Source organism: Oenanthe melanoleuca, chromosome 1 (genome assembly GCF_029582105.1).
Source record: "Oenanthe melanoleuca isolate GR-GAL-2019-014 chromosome 1, OMel1.0, whole genome shotgun sequence".
Lineage (NCBI taxonomy): Eukaryota > Metazoa > Chordata > Aves > Passeriformes > Muscicapidae > Oenanthe > Oenanthe melanoleuca.
The window spans coordinates 99008708-99034141 of record NC_079333.1 but is presented as its reverse complement, the minus strand read 5'-3'; the positions used below and the strand labels follow the sequence as shown (position 1 = coordinate 99034141).

Here is a 25434-nt window from a genome sequence, read left to right as displayed (position 1 = left end):
GCTGAGATGATTCTCAAATTTTTGTCTTTATTAGAACAGTAACATTTTGTCCAGATCTGTGGATTTTTCAGTAAATATTACAAAAGCCTGTGTTGTACATGACCTCTGAACCACCTATGCTTGTAGTTTTTAAACGCTCACAGGTCTGGAAAAAACCATCCCTAGCCTTATTTGATACTTATGCTACTTTTATAGAAGAATTAACTATCAAAACACTTGCCTTTTCTGCATCAGCACTTACAGGAAACCAAATCAACCCCCTTTCAAACTTCTCAAAAACCAAAGCAAAAGTTTCCATTTTTGTGTATCAACAGCCACTTCTTTGCCCCTGACCCCTCTACTCACTTCCTTATTGGTTCCAGCCAGCCCCTCCTTGGTCAGTTTTCTGCATGTCCTAATTGTAAATGTATTATTTGTATTTCCTATTAATGATATATTATTTAATTTTAATTTAATTACTACTTTAACAAGCCAGAGAACAGCAGTGAGCAGCTGCTTATTTTCCTCATTAGTGACACAGCCTTTGGCTTGCAAGTAAGGCTGTTAAAGAACTCTCAGGCTGGCATCCAGGCTCTGGGTGCCTTGGCTACTGTCTCCAGTGTGGGGGATGTCACCCATGTGGGCTGCAAGCACCTGGGCAAATGGAGGATCCTCCAGCAGAGCAGTGAGACTTCCACAGCTACAGCAATCCAAGATCCTAGAGGAGGGGGGGACTTGCTACTGTGCAGGAGCCTAGAGCTGGTAACTGCTCCTGGCCCTTCCTCACAGGTGAATGATGCAGGCAGAAGCAGGTACATTTGTTCTCCAGTGCCCTGAATGTCTCTGCTACTCAATGTACAATTTCCTGATGAGTGGTTCAGGAACATCAGGTGGATGGAGAAAACAAAAAACTGAATCAAAGGGAGATTGCTGGCTCTGCAGTGTGACAGATTCTTACTGTGAAGAGCTCCCCAATGCCAGTGGGGCTGAATCACTGAGGAGTAAGTCAGCATTTCCAAGAGATACCAGCGAGTGAACTCACTGGTACAAATGTCCTGAAGGTATGTGGGCCAGCAGACACACCACCTCCTCCCCTGCCAGGCAGGTGCAGATAGAGGGCAGTGACACCCAGCAACACCTCTGGCACTGTGGGACCAGCGGGCTGCCACTGGGTGACGCGCTGTCAGTGCAGGATGGCCTGTGCCAGACAGACCAGTGCCAAAGGAGCTCCCACTGCCCAGCTGGGTTTAACTGGGCTGAGGAGAGCACTGGCACGGCCCTCTGCACCCCCAGCCAGCCACTGCCTGCCCTGCACAGGGAGCAGCGGTGGAGAAGCTGGGCAGAGCCCAGCTCAGGCATCCTCCCTGGGGAGCTGCACCGTGCTCACCCATCCCAGCGGGAAGAGGGGGAACTGGGCTCCTGCTCAGGCTCACATGGCAGGAGCAGCACAGGAAACATTTATTCAGTCCCAACAACAGCAGCACCCCTCATTGGTTTCAAAGTCTGGTGGGGCGTTTTGGGACAATGTAGTAGCACTTAGTAAGTAACCACCTTGCTAAAAAACACAAAGGCATTATCAGAAATTTATCAGATGTGAATTCTTTAATACAAAACCAGGCATTAAAATGGATTTCGAAGACCTGCCATCCCTTTCACTTTTGCCGACTTCCAGGTAAAGGAACATTTCAGTCACAGCAGAGACTGAATCACCCCTGCCCCAGTACTACACAAAACGAGCTGAAGAGCAGGGAGCAGAAGGGAAGTTAAAGCAGAGCTGCAGATGACCGTGTCCCTCAGAACAAGGCTCCACCTCAGAACTGGCATCAAATAGACTAAACGTTCATTAAAAGGAAAATATTTTGAATTTTATTTTTTTCACGTTATTATCAAGTACACAATTACAATAATGTCACACATCCCTATATGGTTCTATGTATTTTGTTTTTTTCTTTTGTCTTTTTTACAAAGTGTACAGAGGGAAGGACATATACAATATTTAACAGGGTATTTTCTACAGAACAATAATTTATATTATGTCCTTGTAAAAATCTGTACCTTTTTTAAACATTAAACTGAAACATCCATTTTATAGCATTTGCTAAGCAAATTATTTAAGAATTAAAACTAACCTGTAACTAATGTCAGTACATTAACAATAACTATAATTTCATTTTCTCTTTATACAGACAAATACATTTTACAAAATCCACTTGACCAAACCCTTAATTATTAAAAAAAAAGTTTCAACATTGTGCTTTAAAAAAAAAAAAAAAAAAAAAGAAGTGTATGATTCCAGGCTACGTAAGAGAAAGAAAATGCGTTAAATTGTGTTCTTTGTCTTTCAGCTTATTTAAAAAAATAAAGTTTAAAATGGCTAAAATCCTCAGCACTACAATGGGAGTTTATGCAGATTTTTTACACTTTCCAGGTTTCCAGTTAGAAAATGCTTGAACATAGGAGAGAAAAAAACGTAGTCACAGGCAGGTATTTTGCAAGAAGCGAGTGGGCATCTCTGCTGGGTTTTACTGCATCAGGTTTGGCATCAGCAGGCAACGGACACTACAGCCATGTAGGAAATCCACTTGCTTCAGCGGGGATTTCAAGGAAGGCACAGTGCAGCACAGCCAGGAATTACACACTAAAGGGTCACGGCCTGCTGGTAGCAATATTACACAAGAGCACACCTGGCAAGTCTGGGGCACTGCAAGCAGGCAAAGAAACAAAAATCCATCCTACAACACAGGCAGTGACATGGCATTGGACTCTCCTGAACTGCACACTACAGACGAGAATTTCAGCTTACAGTGACACAGGAGGGATGAGCAGTAGGGGCAGCGCTCAGTAACAAGACAAAACACAAAAGGCCTAGAAGATGCACATCCAAAAAGGAAACCTTTCTCCCTCAATCACCCCAGATTTGAAACCATCACTAAAATTCCTGTTTGATTTCAACTGGAAGTTCACCTGCCTAGAAACAGGAATTAACACTGGCCCAGTCTCTGAAGCCTTTCCATTAGTGAATTGTTGGTTACAAATCTATCCTGATCTGGCAGGCAGCCGGGACTGAACTCTGCAATCCAACAGTGGCTGGGGTGGGAATTTGACCAAGGGGAGCAGGGCCAGGTTCTAAAATCTGGCCTGTAATTAAAATGGTTTGGGCTTTTTGCTCCAAGGCTGTTCTTAAAGTACATGACTTTGTGCTTGGTACATTACACTGCAATTAGCAAATGATATGGAGCTACTTTATAATAGTCTTCAGGTGGCAAAATTACATCTAATAATTGTAATATTCTCCCAGCTGTTTATAAACAGATTAAAAGAACTGGGTTAATTCTGGATACTGTACTAATTAATAAACAGCAGCTGAACACAGCTACTAATGGCTCAGGAAAAACATTTAATTTAATAACAGAACTGCATCTATCATAAGTTACTTTTCTTATTAAGGATATCTATGTTACAACATATCTACTCCTTATGAACTCATCTGCTCCGCTCCATTCCCTTCTTAAGCTCTCACTGCCAATACTGGTTTCCAAAATTGAGGCACCTCTTGGTCTTAAATTTTATTCTAAAACAACTAACAATAAAAATGTGACTTGAACCACAAACTGCTCTTTCAAAGAAATACCAACATACATAAAAGCATAAAGTTTGAGGTACGTTTACCAGCACATACAGACAGTTGTGATCTACTGTTAACTCTGCAAATGGAACAAGAGTACTTTACTTTTCCAACATTTAAGACAGGAGTAAAGTGGAAAAAACTCAATTCTTTTGTAACACACAAAACCTTTCAAAGACAAAGAAGCACAGAACAATAAATGTAATATTTGCGCATACTTTTAAATTTGCCCAGGAAAGATAAAAACTGCCCCAAACCATTTTTAAAAATATTTTTCTCTCTGAAACCAGAATGAAAACACGACATGAGACTTGTAACTCCTCAACCGGAATATAATTAACCTGCCACAAAGTCTGTATAGTTAAAACAGGACAATAAGGTGGGCCCTAGTGACTTTACTGTCAACATGACAATTCCCCATTTTATACACACCTCTGACAATTTTATCAAGAGAAATTTCGTATTTCTAAAATTCACGACAAAACTGCATTAACATGGACACTGTGAGTATCAACGAGGTCAGTAAGATAAATATACTTAAACTATTACGGTTGAAAAATTCAGTAAGAGACAGGGTTTACTTTATTAAATGCAACTTTATTGTTGCCATCTTTTCTTCATTTATTAAACAAACTGAATAGAATTCAGAACACGCTATTGAACAAAAGGTATAAAAGTCAACTACAAGCAATAATCCTATTTTTATACAGCAACAAATCAAATGCACAGTATTTTTTTGTTGTTTTTTTCTTTTTTGTGTGTGTGTGTGTGTGATCGCAGGTGATTGGCTTTAAAATAAGCTAACTGCCTGAAAGGCAAATTTCTTTTATAATTCCAGCCATAAGTCTGTGAAAGAGACTTTAAGGCAGCCCAACATCTTTATGATGTCGCATAATGTGCTGGTTCTTCTCTGAAGGCCTTCGGAAACCTTTCTTGCAATACTCACACCGGTGAGGGTAGTCTTTTGTGTGAATGGAAATCACGTGCCGTTTGAAGCCTGAGGCGTCTGTAGTGCTATACTCACAGTACTCACACTGATAAACTTTCCTGCCACTGTGTGTTTTCATGTGTTTTTTCAGCTCGTTTTGTTGCCTAAAGCCCTTTCTACATCTCTTGCACCTGAATGGAAGATCCTTTGTGTGAACCGAGAGTATGTGGCGACTCAGAATGAATGGATCTGCAATTTTAAAGTCACAATGTCTGCATTGGTGCAATTTTTTACCTTTGTGAGCCGCCACGTGTTTTTTCAGTTCCGAAGGCCTGTGAAAGCCTTTATCACACATATCACACTTATGAGGATAGTCTTTTGTGTGGACTGAAATAATGTGTCGTTTCAGATCACTCGAGTTTGAGCTCTTATGGTCACAATGCAAACACTGATGTGTTTTACTCTCTTGATGCATAAGCGTATGCTGCTGTAGCTCTTTGGTATCTGAAAAAGTCTGGAAACAAATATCGCACTTCAACGGCGTTTCCTTACTGTGTTTAGTCTTTACGTGGGTTTTCAAGTTGGAAGAGTCAGCAGATCGGTATTCACAATATTGGCACTGGTAGGGCTTCTCGCCGGTGTGGATCCGCATGTGCTTCTTGAGCTCCGACGGATGGCGAAACCCTTTGCCACACTCCACGCAAATGTGAGGAAAGTTCTTGCTGTGGACAGCCAAAAGGTGGTGACTCAGTAACCCTTGTTCTGCTGTCTCATAATCGCAGAATTTGCACTTGTGCATTTTATTAACTCCTTTGTCCCTGTGCACCATCTTGTGAGTAAATAAAGTTCCTGCATGAGAGAAGGTTTTCCCACACTCATCGCATTCAATAAGCTTTTCTGTTTTGTTGGTCAGCTTATGACTCTCCAAGTGGTTATGTAAACTTATTTTTTTATTCGTAGTGTAATCACAGTCTGTGCATCTGTATTTCTTCTTAGTAAGAAGGTGCTCTGGGTGGTTTTTCATGTGCCTTTTCAAGAAACCTCTGGATTTAAATTTCTTTCCACAAATCATGCAGGGGTAGACTGTCAATGGATGACCATCAGGGCCAATGATTATTGCTGAAAAAAAAAAACCTTTTATCAATATTATACAACAATACTACACTTCAGTAAATGAGAAAGACAGCATGTATATGTTGTACTATACAATAAACAAGCTTGTTACTGAGTTAGGCAGAAGAAACTGAGGGAATTACTATTTTCACTAGTTTTTATTACTAAGGGAAAGGAAACACAGTTTTTTGATTGAGACAACCAAAGATGTTCTTCACCTCAATTAATTATGTTTTGAAGAATTCAGACATTTGAAGAATTCACATATTAAATACATGCAGAAACCAATGGCTGGTGCAAAGAACAGCAGCCAACTTTTTAAACTGAGTATCATCTAGTAAGCAAAGCACACGATCTTCTCTTGACTCTCCACAAATCTGTAGATAAAAGCTTAATCTGGCAGTTTAATCACCTACCACTGACTACAATTCAGATGCCCCCAAACTAACACCTCCTTCTTACACCATCTGTCACAGCTACAGTCTGAAGAGGTATCAAGCAGGAATCAATAAGAACATGCTTCACATACAGAAACCTGAAAGCTTTGGAAATGCTTTGCACTCATCTATCACCCTGATTTGTTTACCCTGAATTTGCCTAGGCATGTTAAAAAAGCTGTCTTATCCAAAAATGTTTTATAAAAAGAACTGACTAGCTGGAAATAGAAAAGGCCAACTTTAATTTGCACAGTTTACTAACTCGTGCCAAACAAAACAGAACTCCTACAGTTAAGTCACAATTTGGAAAGAAACTTTTAGTATTATTTAAGGCAAGGCTACTGAAGAAAAAAGTTGTGTTTTTTCAGCTTTATCAAACCAAATAAATATTCTGACCGTAACACAGTAACAGCAGAAACCAAATTATGCCATAGAACACTTTTGTTCTTACAAATGAAAGGAAAAAGATAGGCACAGACACCAAGGAAATTTTATTTTACTATTAAAGCAGGAAAGGGTATAGAAGCTGTACTACTGAACATTAATATACAATGTTCAGACTTTCCAGTTACCTACTAAGCTGATATAACAAAATGCATTGTTCCATACATTTTTCAGTCAAGACAAAAAGGGTTTTTAAAAGGCAGTATTACAGAACATCATTTATCTAAAATCACCTTTTAAAAAGTTACATTAAACATTAAAACGGGTGTGGCAATTTAAGTACATAGCTTTTTAACCTTTTGCTATGATACTTTTTCCTGTGTCAGAGATGGCTTCCTTTAAAACACGTGCCACAATCCAAATCACCCATGTATTTAAAATTTGTAAAATAAAATATGCACTCATTTATAAAGCAGAAGTGTTGTCAACCAAGTAATTTCCCAAAATGCTCTTTTTATAAGACATTCCACGTGCATCTGTTTATGGGCAAGTGCCTGGATGAAGGAGAGCCAGGCACCACATACTCACCTGTCTGATACTGTCTGGACTCAGGTCTCCTCTTCTTCTTTGGTTTTTGCTTGGCCAGTCTCCCAAGTCCAGATGACTCATCTATGTGCAAAAGAGCACTCGCAGTGCCATTCCGACTTTCGATGCCATCATTATTATTACCTACCAAGGGAAGTTAAAAAGTTACCTACCAACACTGCAGGTAATTCAAGCACAAATTCTACAATGGTAGCAACAGAAATGATAAACTATGATCTGGACATTTAATCAAACTGTAATCATGTACAGCAAAAGCTGCAAAACGTTCCACCATTTAATTTAGGAATTATGGAATATGAGCATTAGCTTTATTAACCTAATTTTACAGCAGTGCATAATGCACAAGAATTAATGGCAATTAATACACAAATGGTATCACTGTACGTAAAACAAACATAAAAACTACAAATACATTCAAGAAGGTATTTATTGGTAATCAGTTTAACATTGGTGATTTAAGGACATAAGTAAACTTTTAATAATAAATTTTGTGGTCAAGTATTTACTTGAATCAATAAAAGCCAAAATTTCCTAGTGAATGCAAAGCACACAAATAAGACAGGAAGACTCAAGTGGAAGAAAGTACAAGATGCTCAATAGCTGTTCCTTTCATAGAGCACTGAGAATGAATATTCATGATTAATGTAAGGAGACTCAGAGCCAGGCACATGTGTAGAGCCTGAAGATTCTCATCTATGTGCTAGCTCAAGTGTTCCTCTGCCATTTTCAGGCCTTCAGGGCATGCTTAATTTCTCCCTGTCCCCACCATCTCTCACCCTGAATGCTAGGTTGCTTACTGCTGACAATACAACCACTCCACTGTTTCCCACATTCTTAAACTCTCCTTTCAATTATATCTCACTGTTTTTAATACATTCTGCTCAATTTTCTCTGCCTCCTCCAAAAAATCACTTAATGTTTAGAATCCAACTTTTCAAGTTCATTTAATTTCATTTTTAATGCCCACTCAGAACTGGCTTATGTAATTTCCTTCTCATTCAAACTGGGCTCACCAGTACATGGCCTAAAATAAGACTTTGGGTGCACTACCATCCATCCCCTAAGTAACTTTTAAACACACACTGCTCCCTGAAATCTCGCCCTTCCTGACTTATATCCAAGATTCCAGCCCCCACTGTATTCCCAGGACAGTATCTGCTGGCACCATCACCACAATCCACATCATGCAGACATGTAAGTTTTGTCCTCTACTCCACTATTTCTTTTGTTTTGTTTAGAAGAAGAAAGGGGCAACACAGAAACATTTTTTCAGATGAAATTCTGGTCTTAAGCTTACAAAAGTTTGGGAAATCAGTTTGTGCACCAGTTGGTGTTCACATACCAATGACCAAGAAAAGCAGTTCTGCATGCTGGAAATACTCTCAAGGTTCTGCTACAATTTTAGTATCTCCCTCCAACTTCTTGTCATTAATCAATTAATTATTGTTAGTAATGAAATCATGTATTTATATGATCCTTCTAGAAAGCACCTAATCAAACTAGAGCTCAGTGCTGCTTTTCACTGCTACACTGAATCTTATATATTCCCATCTGCCTTTCTTTGCGCCCCCCCGAATAAAAATACTCAGTTCCACTCCCAAGCCAGCTCTCACTGCATCCTATAACTCTGAGGAACAGATGTACTTGAGATTCAATTTTTTAGCTGGAAGCTCATGTATTTCCCCTTTCACATCATGAAAATATGAAGGAAAATGTCTGTTAAACAAGAGCAAGATTAAGCTGGCCTCACAATTTCCCTCTTCCTTTCTTTTTAAGGCTCACTATGCTAAGAAACCATTCTTAAACTAAAACTCCAGAAACAAACACAAAAGCATGAATACTGTAGACTACCCTCCAAAAACCAATCCCTGGCACTTTGCTGCGGCGTCACCAAGAATAATTTTTTTGCGTATTACTTACCATAAGCTGCTGCCCAAGCTATGGGCATGAAAGTTTTAATTTCTGTGTCATCAATTTGCTGTTCATGGGCGGCTGCGGCATCCTCCTCTCCTACAATCACCTCCATATAAACCTCATCAGCTATTTCTGCAACATCTAAGAGAAAAAGAAGTTTAAAAAAACAATAGGAATGCTGCACTGCTGAAAGTGAAAATCCCTGCTCCCAAAGGAAAGCCACCTACTTACTTAAGTCTTCGTCTTCATGCTGAGAATCATTTACAGTCATATAAACCATTTTCTCCCTTGGAATACGAATACTGCTATTTTGATCCAGCAATCCAACTGCGTGGTCATTCTCTGGCTCACTCTCCACAATGTCTACTGTGCCCCCTAAATTAGGAAGACCAGAGCAAAATATTTTAAATATGCTTGACCAAAATCTATGCTAAACCACAAAAAATTGGAAGTTTGTCAACTCTTTAGTATCAGACTCACAGGTCTTTACAGACCACTTGAGAGAAACCACAGTCTCATGCAAAATTTCAAGTGTCAGGTTGGAGTATTCTCAAACAAGTGTATTTTACCTAAATCGTCTTCTCCAGGATCTGCTTTGAATATATAGACCTTGATGACTTCTGGACAAATGCCATCCACTTTACAAGAGCCACTTTCTGACTCTGCTTCCATGGTAATTTCAGCAGAACCTTCGTGTTCTATCTTACCAGCATCATCCACTACAAAAACAAGTTATTACAATTACCCAGTCATATGCAGACAGACATATATGAAAGACTTTATTAATTTATGACTCAAATTTGGAAGCAGTTTAAAATTAAAAAGCTGTGATAAAGAACCTACCCATTAATATTTTTTTTCATATCTTTGAAAACAGTGACATGAAACACAAAAATAAATTCCAGCTGTTATCTTCTAGTTAAAGTGGAAGTGCAAGAATGCTGCAGTGACAGAACTAGAAGCATGAGCACCGCACCAGCCAATACTAATAAGAGAACTGTGATCTGCAGCAAGATGAGGGTAGGAATAAAGTACACATCAGTACTTCACTCTGGTATAATTTCACTTATTCTCAGTTTTAATTGGTTTCTCCTTCACAACTAATAAGCTATGTTCTTTTCAAAAGCATTATCTGTTCCCTGCAAAGCACTGGTACTGATGCTTTTCCAGCTGCCAGGAGAGGAAACCAGAACAGCAACTCCCGAAGAAACTCTTCTACTTTGCTCGTGCCCTGCACAGCTGGGGATGGAGCACAGTGCCTGAGCGCCGCCTTGCACTGCAGTTCTGGGAACCTGTCCCTGGTGCCCTTCCTGACAGGGCCCTGCTCTGCTTTCCTACTGCAGCCCTGTGCACTCCCAAACTTTGCTCTCCCACCTCCAGAAGGGCACCCACACCAAGCTCCAGCCTGAACTGCCGAAACTTGCCCAGAATTTCACATACCCTTGGCTGACAGCCAGCTTTACGAGGAATACACTTGGATTTTTGAGGCGTACTGTACATGGGCACCTCCCCCCATCTTACTTTACCAAGAACACGTTTTCAGAAAAAAACAGTAAGTATGCATTCACAAAAATCAAATCCAACATCTCAAGACCTCTGGAGAATCTTCCAATTTTAAGAAGCCCCTGGTGTTTCTTCAGTGCTGAGATTATTTATGAATTCTTAATGAGACAGAATACTTTTTTAATTTGTGACTTTACTGTCACTCACTCAGAGTCATGCATGACTTCAGTTCATGACAGAAAAGACATGGAATTTATACTAATAGAAGTCTAAGAACTGACCTATAAATGGTAAAGAATTTTCACCTACCATGCCTAGCACATACCAAATACTTCACAAAGTATGCTTACTTTACTGGCACTCATTGAACTATCCTCATAAATAGATCATAGCTTTACTACTCAGTAACTGCATTCTAAAATTTATTTTAATACATACTTTAAAAAAGCCCAGAAAGCATTTAAAAGTAAAAACCTCAAGATGTTATTCTTAATCACATTAACAATGTAGTTCCACAGTGTGTATATTCAGTTACCAACAGACTTTCATGACTTCTTTGTCATATCCATGATATACCAAATGTCACTGGAACTCTAACAAAAAAGGAAACTTGCTTTTGCTCCTACACTACATTTATGTAGCTGCATCCCTTATCTTGGCTGTTTCCAGTGTCAGGCACATGTACTTGGAAGGCTTTCAAATCACTGTAGACTGACTTTACACCTCTGAAGCCAAAAGGAAAGACTGCCACTAAGATCAACAGATGCTGGAACATACTCACAAGGAAGGAAAACCATGGCTGAGTCAATCAGAGAGAAAACAAACCTATGTGCTAGATGTGAAACAGGCCCATTTCTTTTAACCAAAGCAGAGTTTTTAAATTCCATTTATATATGGAAGTATCCACTGGTAACTTACACATAGAAGAAGACTTCTAGGTCTTAAAAACATGCTCTATTCATGCTTTGAAGTAAGCTCTCCAAGATTCTAAGTCTAATTTTATCCAACATAATAAAAAAATTATACAATTTAGAGTTTGTTTATCCCTGAATTCCCTTTATATTCAGCATTGTTTTAAAAATAAAAAACTGTTTAAATATTTTTAACAGAGCCATTAAAATGTAAGGAAACTGATGTGTAGGAGGTACGAGGCCAACTTTTCTTTTCCAAAAGGAAAAACATCCACTTTTGACTAGTGGTAATACTTTAAAAACTTAAGTTCCTGATGAGCTTGAAAAGCAGTAGTATTTTTAGAATAGTAACAAACAGGTAACAGGATGAAAAATAGGGTGGAAAGAAAAAGATAGGGAAAAAGATAAAAATCGAAGGAAGAGACAAATAAGGTGAAAGAGAATGGGTATCTATTACAGAAAGTACCATTTCCAAGGTAATTTGTCCTGTGGCTACACAAGCATTTATTTATACTGATTCACTGGCAGCATTTTATGAAATTTGCTTTCCATTTAACATTTGCCCAAAGTTTTTGCATTCTCTATGTATCTCAGTCTCACAATCAGAGAAAATGATATTCAGAAATACTTGACTGATCAATGTGTGAAGTTGGAACTCTGATCAGACATTTAATTTCTCATTTGAATTCACAGCCCATCGAGGGGTGGCACAAATTACCATCCACGGCTGATATTCTTTCATATAGCTCCTCTCTGACACGAAAATAAAAACCAACAACAAAAAACCCCCAACCAAACAAGAAAGTACTTAAAATAATTAGTTAAACTTCTAAGAGGCCACTTCCTTTTAAGTAGAGCCACAGAGCATTACTAAACTAATCACAAGTCACGTGCTAGAAAAAAGTTCAGGCTAGCATACTCCAGTGCTGTCATACCTTGTGCCTCCATTTTATCAGATATGAACTGGACACTAAAAACTTTACATCTCTGATTTTTTTCCTCCTATACTAGCTGGTAGCTTTCATTCAATAAACAAGTGGATACAGACTAAATCTCAGAGTTTAAAAAAAAAAAAAAAAAAAAAAACAAAACAAACCAAAAACCAGGAAGAATTACTAGCACAGTATTATTTTACATGAATTGCAAGAATGCAGTCTATGGTTAGTTTGCCAAAATTCTTCACAGACTTCACTGATTAGAGCAGCCTGCTCCTTGCATACTGTGAGCTGCAAGAAACAAATAAGTATGTGCTTCTCCAATGTTGCAATAATTGCTTCCATATAAATATAATGATAGAATTGTTATTAAAAGCACAAACAGATGAGAAGGAAAAGTGTCACACAACATGAAAGCCATGGCATATTTAAAACCTGTCTAGTTAGCACTTATAAGGAGATCAACAAAGAGACCAACAGGTAAAAAACGAGTAAGGAATAAAGAATAAAGCAAAGAAATAAAAGATAACAACAGGTAACAACAACAGATTCGATGTGATCTATCACAATGACAGCATTTGTTTCCTAGAAAGTACTAAATTTAATTTTAAAACATCATGCAATAAACTAGTAACAGCCAAAGAACAATTATCTCCAATATCTCTACCCTACTATTAAAAAACATTCAATGGCATTTTTGGGACAGAAACAAGCTCCTATGCATTGATAATAAATTCCATATTTAAAACCCAGTTGAGGCCAGTTTCCCAACACAGAAGCATAAACATTAGGCCAAGATCTTGACTTGCTTCAACACAACATCTTTTATTTAACCATGACACACACACTTTCACCAAGAAGTTGTTTTTAGTTTTTCATATCAAATATTTGAGGGACAAGCAGATAAAGACTTTGTACCCTTACAGTGGTTTATTTCTAATTAAAAACTGCAAATATAACTGCCTTCATTTTTAATAGATTCCATAACTTTTTAAACTTATTCTTTCCTACAATTTCTCCTCTGTGTGGGATTAATGAGGAAAATAAAAGGATTGTGAAAAATAAAATTTACTTAAGCACAAAGATTTTTCAAGTACCCACTGCTCATTGCTAAAAAACACACCAAAACAACCTAAAGAAAAGTCTATCTACACCAGTCAAACAGATCTTAAAAATATGTCAGCGGAGCAATTAGACAAGTATCATCTATTTTGTCAGCCTTTTTGTTCCCAAATGGTTCTCTTTGCTGCTTAAAAAATGTGTATCATGGGACACTTATCTGCTTACAAAATAAACAACCCTATTTTACTCATTCTTAATGAAAAAAGCCATTACTAACTATTCTCTCTAAAATAGATTAAAAGCATTCTGTTTTTCCCCTGACTTTGTTCAGTGATTTGTGACAAAAACATCTACTTCACTCAACAGCAGACAACTCCTAGCCCACTGAAGAAGCTATTTTTAGCATACACTTATTTCTTGAATGGCAAAGCAGGTTTCCTAAACCTATGGGAAAAGAGAGATGTGCCCCATTTTCATTTTAATCCATTGCCTTTACACATGAGTATATCCCATGCATCCAAAGGTCCCTCCAGGGTACTGATCTAGTAGAGGTGCAACTCCTGAGCTCCCAACTGAGATCTAACACTTGTCCTTGTCCTCTGCCCCTAGCACACAAACCAGACTAAGCTCTGAGACATCACTCAGCCCAAGGTAACTCTTATTTCCATCACCTCTCAGGGCTTCCTCCTGAGCAGCTTGAGCTGCAACAACTGTTGGTGGCACTCCAGTGGTCAGACAGAGGCATGGCAGCAAGTTCTACCTCTGGGAAAGAAAAATGTCATTTCCTGTATCTTTAGCAACCTCCAGGGAAAAAAGGGGGGGAGATATTTACACCAAAAAAGCAATTAAGAGCATTTTGCTTTCTTGACTTGAAGTCTATTGGATGGCCCTAAGGGAAGGCATGAACCCTATGGCTTGGTTCATCAGATCCATTGCTTTCAACTTGAACATCCACCAAGGATGAAAAAAGATTGGTTTCCATAGGCCTAGATGAAACCTTTCTCTCTCTGTGAGTTACCCTGGGTTCAGACTCCTGTAAGGAAAAGTGTTAATTCAAATAAAATAAACAAGAGACATGTGTAACTCAGAGAACAGCAAGGGGATGGATGGGTGGATGGATGGATGGATGGATGGATGGATGGATGGATGGATGGATGGATGGATGGATATAACACAGCTCCCTTATTTGCAAATATTTAAATTCTTAAAGCTGCAGTTTAAGCCTTGTGACGCTGCCCTTCACTCTTTCCAGACGACTCTTGCCAAGCTTCCATGCCTCATTATTTTTACTGCAGTAAGAGTGTATCAGGATACATTTCATCTTATAGAATCAGTTAATGCCAGAGGATATATCTATCTTTGCCAAACAAAATGAAATCAGATTAAAAAAAAAATTCAATTTCCACCTTGCCACTATTGCCAGGCGCAGGGCACTACTTTCCTTGGTTAGTAAATGCAGGATGTTTGTTTTGACAAACACCAGCTAATCTCACCACTACTGTTTCACTTACAGAGAAATGGTTTTTCATGCTACCAAATAATTAGTACCAGTGAGTCACAGCACAATTTATACTTTCCTGACCTAACTCATAAATTGGCTTGTTATGGAACATGCAAAAGAGAAAAAAAAAAAAAGTATCAACTTGAACCTCCTTTTGTCTTTTTCTAGCCACTAACTGCTAGGTTTGTATTCTGCTCTGCTGTAAGTGCCCCAAATCTACCATGGAACAAGAATTAATCTTGAGGGCAAAGACAAAGTATCCAAGAAAAAAATTTAGTACATCAAAAAGTAACTGGTGATATAAAGCTGTGCCAAGAAACATTACCTTTAAAATGAAGATAGCAAAGTGATACTAATGCCAAAGCTAAATTAAATCTAACTGGGAAAATAACTATTAAAATACTAAGCTCATTGAAGCAAAGTCACAGAATGAAATCCAAAGGAACTGTACTCATTGAAAAGACAAACCAGCCTGAAACCAAGAAAGAAGGTAGAAACATAACATTTAAAAAAATGTACACACAGATTAATCACTTCAAACAGCGAATTTTCAGGAAAAACCTAAGAAAATTATCTTAAGAAGATATATGTATACCCAGCTCATTAGAAACAAAAATGGAAACACTTAAAGAGAGACACAAAATAGGAAAAAGCAAAAAGATCTTGCCAATAGCTTCCATGGAAGAAAACAGATGGAGAAACCTAGGACAGAAAGAACACAAAGTGACATCCCTTGCTTTTCAAGTGCCTAGCCTATCTAAAAGAAGACAGGCAAAGGCACTCTGAAGAACACAGTCTAGCTCCCAGATCTGGGAAGCAGCAATTTGGCTAATGTAATGGCAGACAAGATTACACTCCAACATCTGCCCCTGCAGTTCAGGAGGTTTGCCAGAATCAAACACAAATTTACAAGTTAGGATGAAAACCTGAAACTGAATTGGCTGATGTTACTACCTTTTGAAAACTAACTACTGAAGAACTGACACAGACATTAGATCAATGAACATACACACTGCTGATGCAAACAAAAAAAAAAAAAAAATTTAATTCAAATCATACTTCTCATATAACAAAGAAACTGTTTGGCAAGACAGCCTTTACTTGATGGAAAAGCACCAGACTCTGCCTTCACAACCAGAAGAACTTGTTATGCAGGCTTTAAACACAGTAGGTGGTAGTAGGGACTTCCCTTTAAAATGAACATTAAACACAAATAGAATGCATATTTTGTAGCATAACGATTATTTAAAATGCTGGCTTATTTGAGGTTCTGGATCTAAACAAAGTACATTGCAAGAGACATTTAAAAATAAATAAAGTATGAAACTGCAGAAATGGACTGAAAATGGAGAATACCCCAGCACAAGCGAACAACTAAATTTCTGTGCTTCCTGCCAGTCAGCACCTGTTGACAACTGGTACATCTAAGAAGCTTTCCCAGCTAGATAGGGATCATCCAAAACGGCCTCTACCAATACATTCTGTCCTTGTTCAGCCACTGCCAGCAATGAACACGACACACATCCACCCAGCCCTCTCTGTGATTTACACAGGAATGGTTTGCAAAGTGCTCCATGGCAGCAGCCCAGAGGCCCTGCTCTGCTGCAGGAGGAAAACCTGCACAGGAGGGGTGAGCAGAGACAGGAGCAACAGCGCCTTGAAGAGCTACAGTCAGGGGTCTGGAAGAGGGAAGGATCACGATCAGAATCAGGCCTCAATTATCTATAGGCAGATTATCCAGTTTATTGTCTAACTATGCAGCAGGTTCAGAAGCATTTGAGATGCTTTTATCTGATTTAACTTGGGTTCAGAATCAGAAAGTTTTATCTGCACCACACTAGACAAGAGTGCATTTATCAGTCTGGATCAATACAATTTAAGAACAGATCCCCTGACCTATTTCACCTCAGTACAATCCTGCAGTTTAATTTACAATATTTTGTGTGATCCATATTTTGCATTATCCCATTTCATTGTTTTCCCAGATAATAGAGAATTAACTGTACCTCATATAAACTCAAAACATGGCTGCAACAAGGTTACTCAAGGAACTCAAGAGATGATAAATTAAGAAATGCAGTGATCCTAGGTAAGGAGAAGCAACATTAAAATTCGTAAGTACAGAATATAAAATTTAAACAAGTTATTATACATTTCAAAAATGTGTCCAATAGTAAAGAAGGGGGAATAAGGGGGGGAAAGGAAAAAAAAAAAAAGAGAACAGGTAACTGAAGCAGAGCACAAAGTACACCTCATCAATGGAATCATTTAACACCACACAAAACTGAAGTGCCTGAAATGGCAATTAAACGAACCAGCCTAACAAGGCTTTTCTATTTCTACAATAAATAAATGTTCAGCATGACACTGATGCTCCTAGGTGTTGCACTGAGTAACCACTATAATAAGTAACATACTTAGAGTAAACTCTAGTTCACCAAAAGGGATATATCCTCAGTAGAAAAAGGATTGATGATATGCTCTATTTTTCTCTACCCTCTATTTAAGCCTTTTGAAATACGATTCAAATGATCATGCCACTGCTCCTAAGGGAGATTAAGATATTCACTTCCCAGTTTCTCAGTTATGAGCAGCAATAGCTACTCTTTTTGTTAGCTGCATATCTCTGTCCTTTGTTTAATCAAGAGAAGAAAACACAACAGCAAAGAAAACCAGACTGCCATCTGTTTCCAACAATAGATGGAGTGCAAAAGGTAGGGGCTTAGAAAAAACAAGACAAGGATCAGATTTTCAGAAACCGTGAGTTTTTACTCTTTCTTTTCCATGAAATATTCTTGTTTCTTTAATGTCTTGGTAGTCATCTTAGTAACCTGCACATATAAACACTTTTAAACATTGTCACATTAATTTTCTTTCAGTTCTTATTAAGTATATGGCATTTGGTTTACTGGAATTCTTACTCTTTTGTTCATATGCTATAAATTGCTACAGAAATAACTGATAATCAGAGGAGCATTTGCCAGTATTTCTCTCCATTAGCTTCACCAGAACTTTTCGCGGGTACATGGTCCCCTCTGTGTGAGTACATTTGTGAGATCTGCCTTTCAATAAAAAATAGAGTAACTCTGCTTCGGTATGATCTTAAGCCCTCCCTCAGATATTTCAAGCCCATATCATAAGAACTTTGATGGCTTTACCCAAGCACTTACAGGAAATCATAAGGTAATCATCACAGTTGCCCTTCTCATCTTGATGTTCCACAGGGATTCCATTGGCATCGATCACTGCCTCTGATGCACAGTCTGCCACCAAGACTTCCTCAGAAACAACATCTGTTCCCAGAGTATCAGTAACAATATCTGCTTCTTCAACGTTATCATGAACTACGTGTTCTACATGTCCAACTTCAGGTACATGCATTGACTCAGTTGTCAGTACATGTTCTGGTATAGACATTGTCTCTGCTGTTATGTCAGAAGCTAAAACATCATCCGGGACAGTGCAATGAGCCAAAGAAACCTCTTCGGCTACGTCTGTGTCCAGCACTTGTTCAGGAATAATGACTGTTTCAGATACGTCTGGCTCGTCCATGATATCTGGGCACTGAACATCCTCAATAACAACATCCTCAATGACATCCTGGATTACTACGGAGTCTGGATCATCAGGAACAAAATTATGCACAGTTATATCTGAGTCGACTACATCTGAAACAAATACTGTTTCCTGTACTTCCACAACAATCTGATCTCCATCCATATGTGCTGCATCAGCCCCTGAAAAACACAATTAAAATGGCACTTAAATTGTAAAACTGTCTCACATGAGGCGGCTAACAATTTAAATTACTTCTGTTTCACTTCAACTTTTACAGCATGATGCATTTTAGCAAAACAGGAATAACAGTATATGAACTATTAAGGTAGATAAAGCAAGTCCTCAGCAGATACTAACATAATTAAGATGAACAAGATTTTCTCTCCCAGAAAAGATTTGCAATTTTTAGACTCTCCCCAATACCCAAACAACTATTACTTGACTGAAAGAACAGTAGCCCATTCATATTGCTCTGAGTAATAAAAACAACCCAAACTCAAAAGCAACTACTCTATGGAAAAGCATTGATGCAGCACAGCACTTCTAAGCAAAGGCAGAATAAACAATAGTCAATTGCATCTAATGTGAACACTCTTATCTACGTATTATCTCCTTACAGACCTGTTGGATCAAAAAATGCATTTGGCTCATGTGGCTGCAATTCAAGCCCATCTTCATCCATGGCCTTTAACTCTCATCAGTCACAGTGTCTGTAGAAGATAAAGAAGAAAGGTTATTTCACTTCTATTAGGTGAAAAAGGTTGTCTCTGTCTATGCACTGAAACTTGAAATTTTGGGTGCATGGAAGTTAACACACAGCACTTCATGAATTTAAGATGAAACAGATTTCACTCAGGGTCCCTCAGACTGTGATTCTATCAATACTACTCTGGATGACCAAACACCTACTGTGTGAAAAAGAGTGTGAGGTCCAACACTCTGGATCCATTTCTCAAAACCCTATGGCTACACAAACAGAGAAGCAGCTCATAAAGCAATGTGAAAATACTATTTCCTTATAATCTTAAAAAAAAAAAAAAAAAAAAAAAAAATGAAGACAAAGCCTAGACATATTCCTACTCAAGGAACTCAAGTCCTTGTTGGATGAGGAAGAATACAGAACTGTCAAATCATTAAGGCTCAATATGGTAAGTTAAACATAGAGAGCTCATTAGCTGAAATGCACACCAGTTCTGATGTCCTCATGTTCATTCTTGGACAGTCAGGGAGAGTTCACTCTTATGTCACTTCAGGAACTGAAATCAATGTAAACTGCTTCAGAGCATAACATCAAATGTTTTCAAACCTAGATCTGTAAATATTTTCAGAACTCTCGCCCTAAGATAAAGTACCATAAGTATCACAAGTTAGTTCTCAAAAATTACCAAATGTCAAGTTCTACCAAAATTTTTGAACAGCATGCCAACATTTCAGTGCACGTAGTATTTCAATCTTCTTAATGAAAGAACCAAACAAGACCACAAAGTTAAAATACTTGCAAAAATGTGAAACTGCAATCTAAATTCTGTGGCTTATGTATGTGCATTACATCAGGCAAACCTAGTTAGGCAAAATGCAGTCTAACATAAACTTCTCCTATTCCCTTGCACTTAAGTCCAACTATTTTCCTACGTGCAGAATGACAAGAGGCAACAGAATGTTGGTTCATGTTTCTGCTTGTATTTCTGTAGAAGATGTTATTTTTCTTCTTCCCAACATTTCTCACAGTCACAGGCAGAAACCTCCCCATCTCTGGGATACTTTCACAAAAGACAAAAAAAAAAAAAAAAAAAAAAAATCAAGATTCTACCCAAGATTTCTAAAATTACATCAACTAACATTTACATTAATGAAGTCTTTATCAGGGAAACTACTCTACAAAAGAAAAAATTACTAGTCCAAGATATAAATCTAAACCCATAATCTAGAACAAGTATTTTCTAAACTTGCCCCACTTTTTAGCCCAAATTTTCTCAACTCTTCACCTCTGGAACTCTCCCTTGGGTGTTGTCCAGCCTCCAGTGCAGTCACTTGGGCCTTGTCTTTTATAGAAGTCCCAAAGAAGAAATATAGCCAGACATTGAACTGGATGAAAAATAGTGAACACTAATAATTTTCCAAGGTGTTTTATATTTGTGTGATGCTCAGCTGAAAGGCCTCTGTATTTTAAAGACAGCTGTCCTAACAAGTCATTGTGGTATCCAACTGGACATAAATCACCTCCCAATTATTCTGACTGTCAACCAGAAGTGCCCACTATTAAGAGGAACAGCTCTTCACCCAATGCTTTTATTCAGAACCAAGAGCTGAAGAGAAGTGTTTCTGAGCCTCAGATGCAAGAAATAGCTTGACTGATGGCAATCAACTTCTGCCATGCCACAGAAACAAGAACAGAGTAACAAAATTCCATACAGTAATTCTAGCAAGAATTATTCGTACCCAAATTGCTCTCCTTCCATCTATTCAGTTAACACCCAGCCAGTCTACTACCAATGCCCTTCCTATTCATCTTGTCATATTTTCCGTGTTGCCCTCAATGCTTAGTTTCCTCTCTTCTGTTGCTTCTTTTCCAACTTTTGGTGTTCCTGCACCAATATTATGTTCATTACCTCACCTTGCTCATTTCATCCCTCCACCTTCTAACTACAGTAGACCCCCATCATTCACACAAACCTCTGCTGCTCATCAATTTGTAGCCAAGATTGTATCAGCAATTAGGAGGGGGGTTTTTTTTGGTAGAAGGCAAAGGGGTAGGAAGGGCTGGCAGAAATAAAAGTGCCTTACCCCTCAGAAAACACACACATAAGAAAATGGAACTCTGTGTCCGGCTCTGTGGGAAAAGTTCAGATGTCCTTTGTGCCAGTGCCTCCGAGGGCTGTATACATACACATCATACACATCAGCCTGTGATCTGCTGTGACCTGACCAGCCTGAAGTGTCAGTTCACCACCAGCTGCTAGAAGAACTGGCATTCGTTTTCTCTGCTTCCTGCTTTCACCACCCACCTATCATTCCAGCACAAATTCCTACTTCTTATGATTCACGCCTGTACTTTATCTATCTATCCTATCTGCTCCCTAAATTCCTCACTTCACTAAGTAAGGCACTCTTTCACTGTCCTTCGGTCTATCCTCTTCACCCATGAGATGCAGAGGTCTCCACCACTATTTTCCAGCTTCCTGTAAGTCCTGCTGACACAATCTCTTCCTGTTATTCTTGCTGCTGCCTAGATTCCAGCAACAGATGCTAAACCCAAAATGTCCCTGTGGTGTTTTGGAGGTGCAGTTTCACAGCAGTGACAGCCCAGCACACCCTCTACCTGCACACTGTATAACTCTGGCCTCTTCTGTACTGGCCAGGTCTTTTCACCTACACTGGCAAAATGTGCTCAAAACAAAGGCTCAGGCTCCAACAAACCAAATACACTTCCTGGGCACATGGGCTTTCAAGTCTGAGTCTTAAAAAGGCAACCAACATTTGCTTTGGTACTTGTTCCAGTGTAGAAACAAACTTCAATGCTTTCACTCAGTGATCTCTTACTAAATAATGTTTCTCATAATGTGCTTTAGCATACAGACCCAGCCAACACATCAATGCACACCAACTCTTACTCCTGTGCAGGACCATAAAGAGTTTGAAAATGCCTCACAAGGGCACAGGCCCCACATCCATAGAAATTTGTCACAAGAAGACCAAAAGAGGACGCAGACACTTAAAACAGGAATTAACTGAACTATCTGAAATAAGGAAAGTGTCCAAATCAGAATCTGCAGCCCAAAAAGGCATAAAGTAATATGTCTTTGGCTGAGGTAACAAAAAATTCAAAAACATTCCCAAAATCACTTCAGGGTTTGAGTATTCTAACCAGGAGATGAGAAAACACTGTTTCCTCCTGCTTGCTCTTCTGAGCAGAGCATGAGCACAGGGCCATAAGAAGCAGCTACACAAAGGAAGGAACACCACAGGGCCCCATACCTGTAACAGCAGCTCTGTGACAAGGAGAAATACCAGAGCTGCTTCTTGCAAGCACCACAGAGAACATCTTCAATTCCTTGGCAAGGACCCAAAACTCTGTGGTACCATAAAGGCCAGGAAGCAATTCCAGCTGTTCACTTTCCTGCAAGATTTCAATAAGGACAGAAACTCCTCTCAGTCCTTCCAAAACATTCTAGCTGACACTCATCTCAAGACTCAGTTGTGGCATTAAAGCCAATAGAATCAATGTTTCAGTTCCAGCTTGGGAACCCAAATTCTCAAAGAAAAGTAGGTGCCCAGCCATGTCCCTATATTTAGTCCTTCTCAACTATGTGGCTCTTTGTTCAAATGTCAGGAATTCTGGTAACACTTTTCTACCACTGTGACAAAAAAACCTGAGGCACCCAGAATCAGGTCTTATAATCTTTGAAAAGAACTAAACATCTACACCTTTTATTTGGCTTGGATCCAAGTAAATGGATCAAATACTAATACAACTTATTGCAATACACTTAATTCTGTTCATACAGTTACTCTTTACAAACTAATTTTTACCTACTTACTCAGACTTGGCTGGTTTTGGCTTTATGGAAGTCAAGGTAACATTTTTCAAGTAGAAGGACAGATAGAAAATCACATATTAATGGAAGAAAAGGTATTACTATATTAGCGATAGTCTTCCAAAATACAAATAATCATGAGAATAATCAGTCAAGAGAAGCAATGCAGACTCTGCACTAGTCCTGCCACATTACAGATCCTTGACTCAACAGACCTAGCAAGGTAATCAAGATGAAATAAAATGAAATAGACAAGCTGTCATGTTTTAAAGAAGGAGCAATTCTAAAAATACAGTTTCTTAAAAGAGGTTTAATATTCCACAGAAACTGTTTCTCTGCTCCCTCCGAAAAAAGAAAAAAAAAAAAGGGAAATGGAAAAAAAGGAAAAAGAGAAAAAGTAGAAAAAAGGGGAAACTTCGGAAAATCCATCCTAGTGAAAAAGAAATACATAGCATAGTCATTTGCCTGCTTCTAATTTGCAATAAGGCCATAAACCAAATATCCAGGCAGTGAAACTCTTACAAACCAAGGCATAAACCATAAAAATTCCCCACGTGCAACTGCTGGCCCCTACCCACGCTGGGATGACTTAGTGTACAGCCACAACCATGTTCCCGTCGTGCCTTGCTACATCCCATTAAAAACTGCGGCACGCCTGGCATGTCCCAATTGGGTCAGAGCCCCGAGCCGCCGAGGCTCCGCGCTGCTCCCGAGGCAGCTCCGCGCTCAGGCCGCGCCACTGCTGCAGTGTCACAACTCGCCTGACGTGACCCACTTGTGGGGAACGCCAGGAACACACAAACACACACGCACACTGCCCTCGGTCGCACACACACGAAAGGCAAAAAAAAAATTACCCTCCTATAGGATTGAATTCCTGCCTTAAAAATGACCCCCGTTATTACTAGGTGGAGAAACAGAAGAATAAAAAAGATGCTACAAATGTAACAATGTGATCGTTCAGCTGCTAATCTCTTGACGCATCTCCCTCAGTTTTGGCAGGAGAAATCAGTGCTGCTGTTCTCATTGCAATTCCGTAAAAAAAAACCCTCAAGACATTCCCCTCTTTGTTGTAGTGCAGTGGTGGGGTATTTGCAGAAAACGGTTAAAGAAACAGGTTTTCTCCAGATTTCACTGCGATGTTGTGCGCCAGACGACAGTAATTCCAAAGGAAATAAGCTAATTCTTAAGGAAACCTGAATTAGGGAAATGACCGATCCCAGGAGCACCTCTAAACCAGCACCAAGGGGGCCCCAAGGGGATTAGGGGGCTGCTTACGGGGCGAGTGGGCGAAGGCGGCTGCGGGAGAGCTCTCGGCGCAGCCGAGCCCGCGCCGCCGGAATCCCCAGCCGGAGGAGAGGAAGGAGATGGCGGGGCAGGAGATAACCCGGCCGGCAGCGCCGCTCGGCAGCGCAGGGAGCCGCCGCGGGCCGAGCGCGCCTCGCTGCGCTGCGCCTCGCAGTGTGGCAGCGGGAGGCGGGGAGGGTGTGGAGGCTGCGGGCGGTCCCTGCCGGAGCCCCGAGGCTCCCCCGCCCCGCCCGGCCCGGCCCGGCCCGCGCGGGGCCCCGGCTGTGCGAGCGATTAATTCAAGATGGCGCCGGCGCCCTCCGCCCCCCCCCCCCCCGCGCGCCGCCATTTTGTCTCCTCCTCCAGACACCTCCGAGCTCCCCCCGGCCGGGCCCGCGGCCCCTCACCGGCCCTACTCGCCTCCCGCCGGGCCCGCGGTCACCCACCTCCACTCCGCGTTCCTCACGCCAACTCCCCCGCCGCCCCGGGCCGCGTCGGGCGCGCAGGACCCGCCGGCGCAGAGCCCGCGGCCCGCTCCTGTGGCGGAGCCCTGTCGCGGCCTAGCTGCGGCCTCCTCGCGGCCTGCGCCGCGGCCTGTGCGGGCAGGGGGAGGCCCGGGCCGGGCGGGCGGCAGGGCCCGGCCCGCGGCTCTTACCGTGCGGGTGGCGGGCGGCGGCGCTCGCTCGACGCGGCCTCTCTCAGCGCGACTGGGCCGAGCGCGGCGGCGGCGGCGGCGGCTGCGGCGGGGCGGGCGGGCGGGCGGGAGGGGAGGGAGGGGCCGAGCTCGGAGCTGAGTGGAAGCGGCCAAGCTCCCCGGGCCGGGCCCGCCGTCAGCACGTCACGTCACTGCCCGAGAGAGCCCAGGAGCAGGCGGAAGGGAGCGCGCCGCCACCGCCGCCTCGGGCCGTCCGCCCGCCCGCCCGCGGGGCCGGTGCGGCCGAGTGGGCCGGGGGCCTGTGCGGGGCGGGCGAGGCGGCGGTCGGGGCGGCGGGGCGGGGGCGGCGCGGCGGCGGCGCTCGGTCCCGCGGCTCCTCCTGCCGCCGCCTCCGCCGCGGCTCGGCCGCGCTGCGGCGCCCGGGGCTCGGTGTGCGCCCGCGGAGCGCAGCCGTGCCCCGGGACCCCCTCCCCGCCCGACCCTTCCATGCCGGGCGAGCTC

At 40.9% G+C, this 25434-nt stretch overlaps 1 protein-coding gene across 5 annotated transcripts; it reads right to left on the bottom strand.

Moving 5' to 3' along the window:
* Positions 1-1822: 1822 nt before the first annotated feature.
* On the bottom strand, positions 1823-25023 carry ZFX (zinc finger protein X-linked). Of its 5 annotated transcripts, none has more exons than XM_056485165.1 (8): positions 24934-25023; positions 19078-19166; positions 18069-18635; positions 9556-9705; positions 9218-9361; positions 8993-9127; positions 7055-7195; positions 1823-5651 (listed from the first exon to the last, which is right to left on the bottom strand). In XM_056485165.1, the coding sequence occupies exons 2-8, from the start codon at positions 19136-19138 to the stop codon at positions 4465-4467; spliced, it is 2385 nt and encodes a 794-aa protein (XP_056341140.1). In that variant the 5' UTR covers positions 19139-19166; positions 24934-25023; the 3' UTR covers positions 1823-4464. The 5 variants fall into 5 exon arrangements, with proteins under 5 accessions (XP_056341140.1, XP_056341149.1, XP_056341157.1 ...); XM_056485174.1 differs by lacking the exon at positions 24934-25023 and adding an exon at positions 24725-24844; XM_056485182.1 differs by lacking the exon at positions 24934-25023 and adding an exon at positions 22432-23160.
* Positions 25024-25434: the final 411 nt, after the last annotated feature.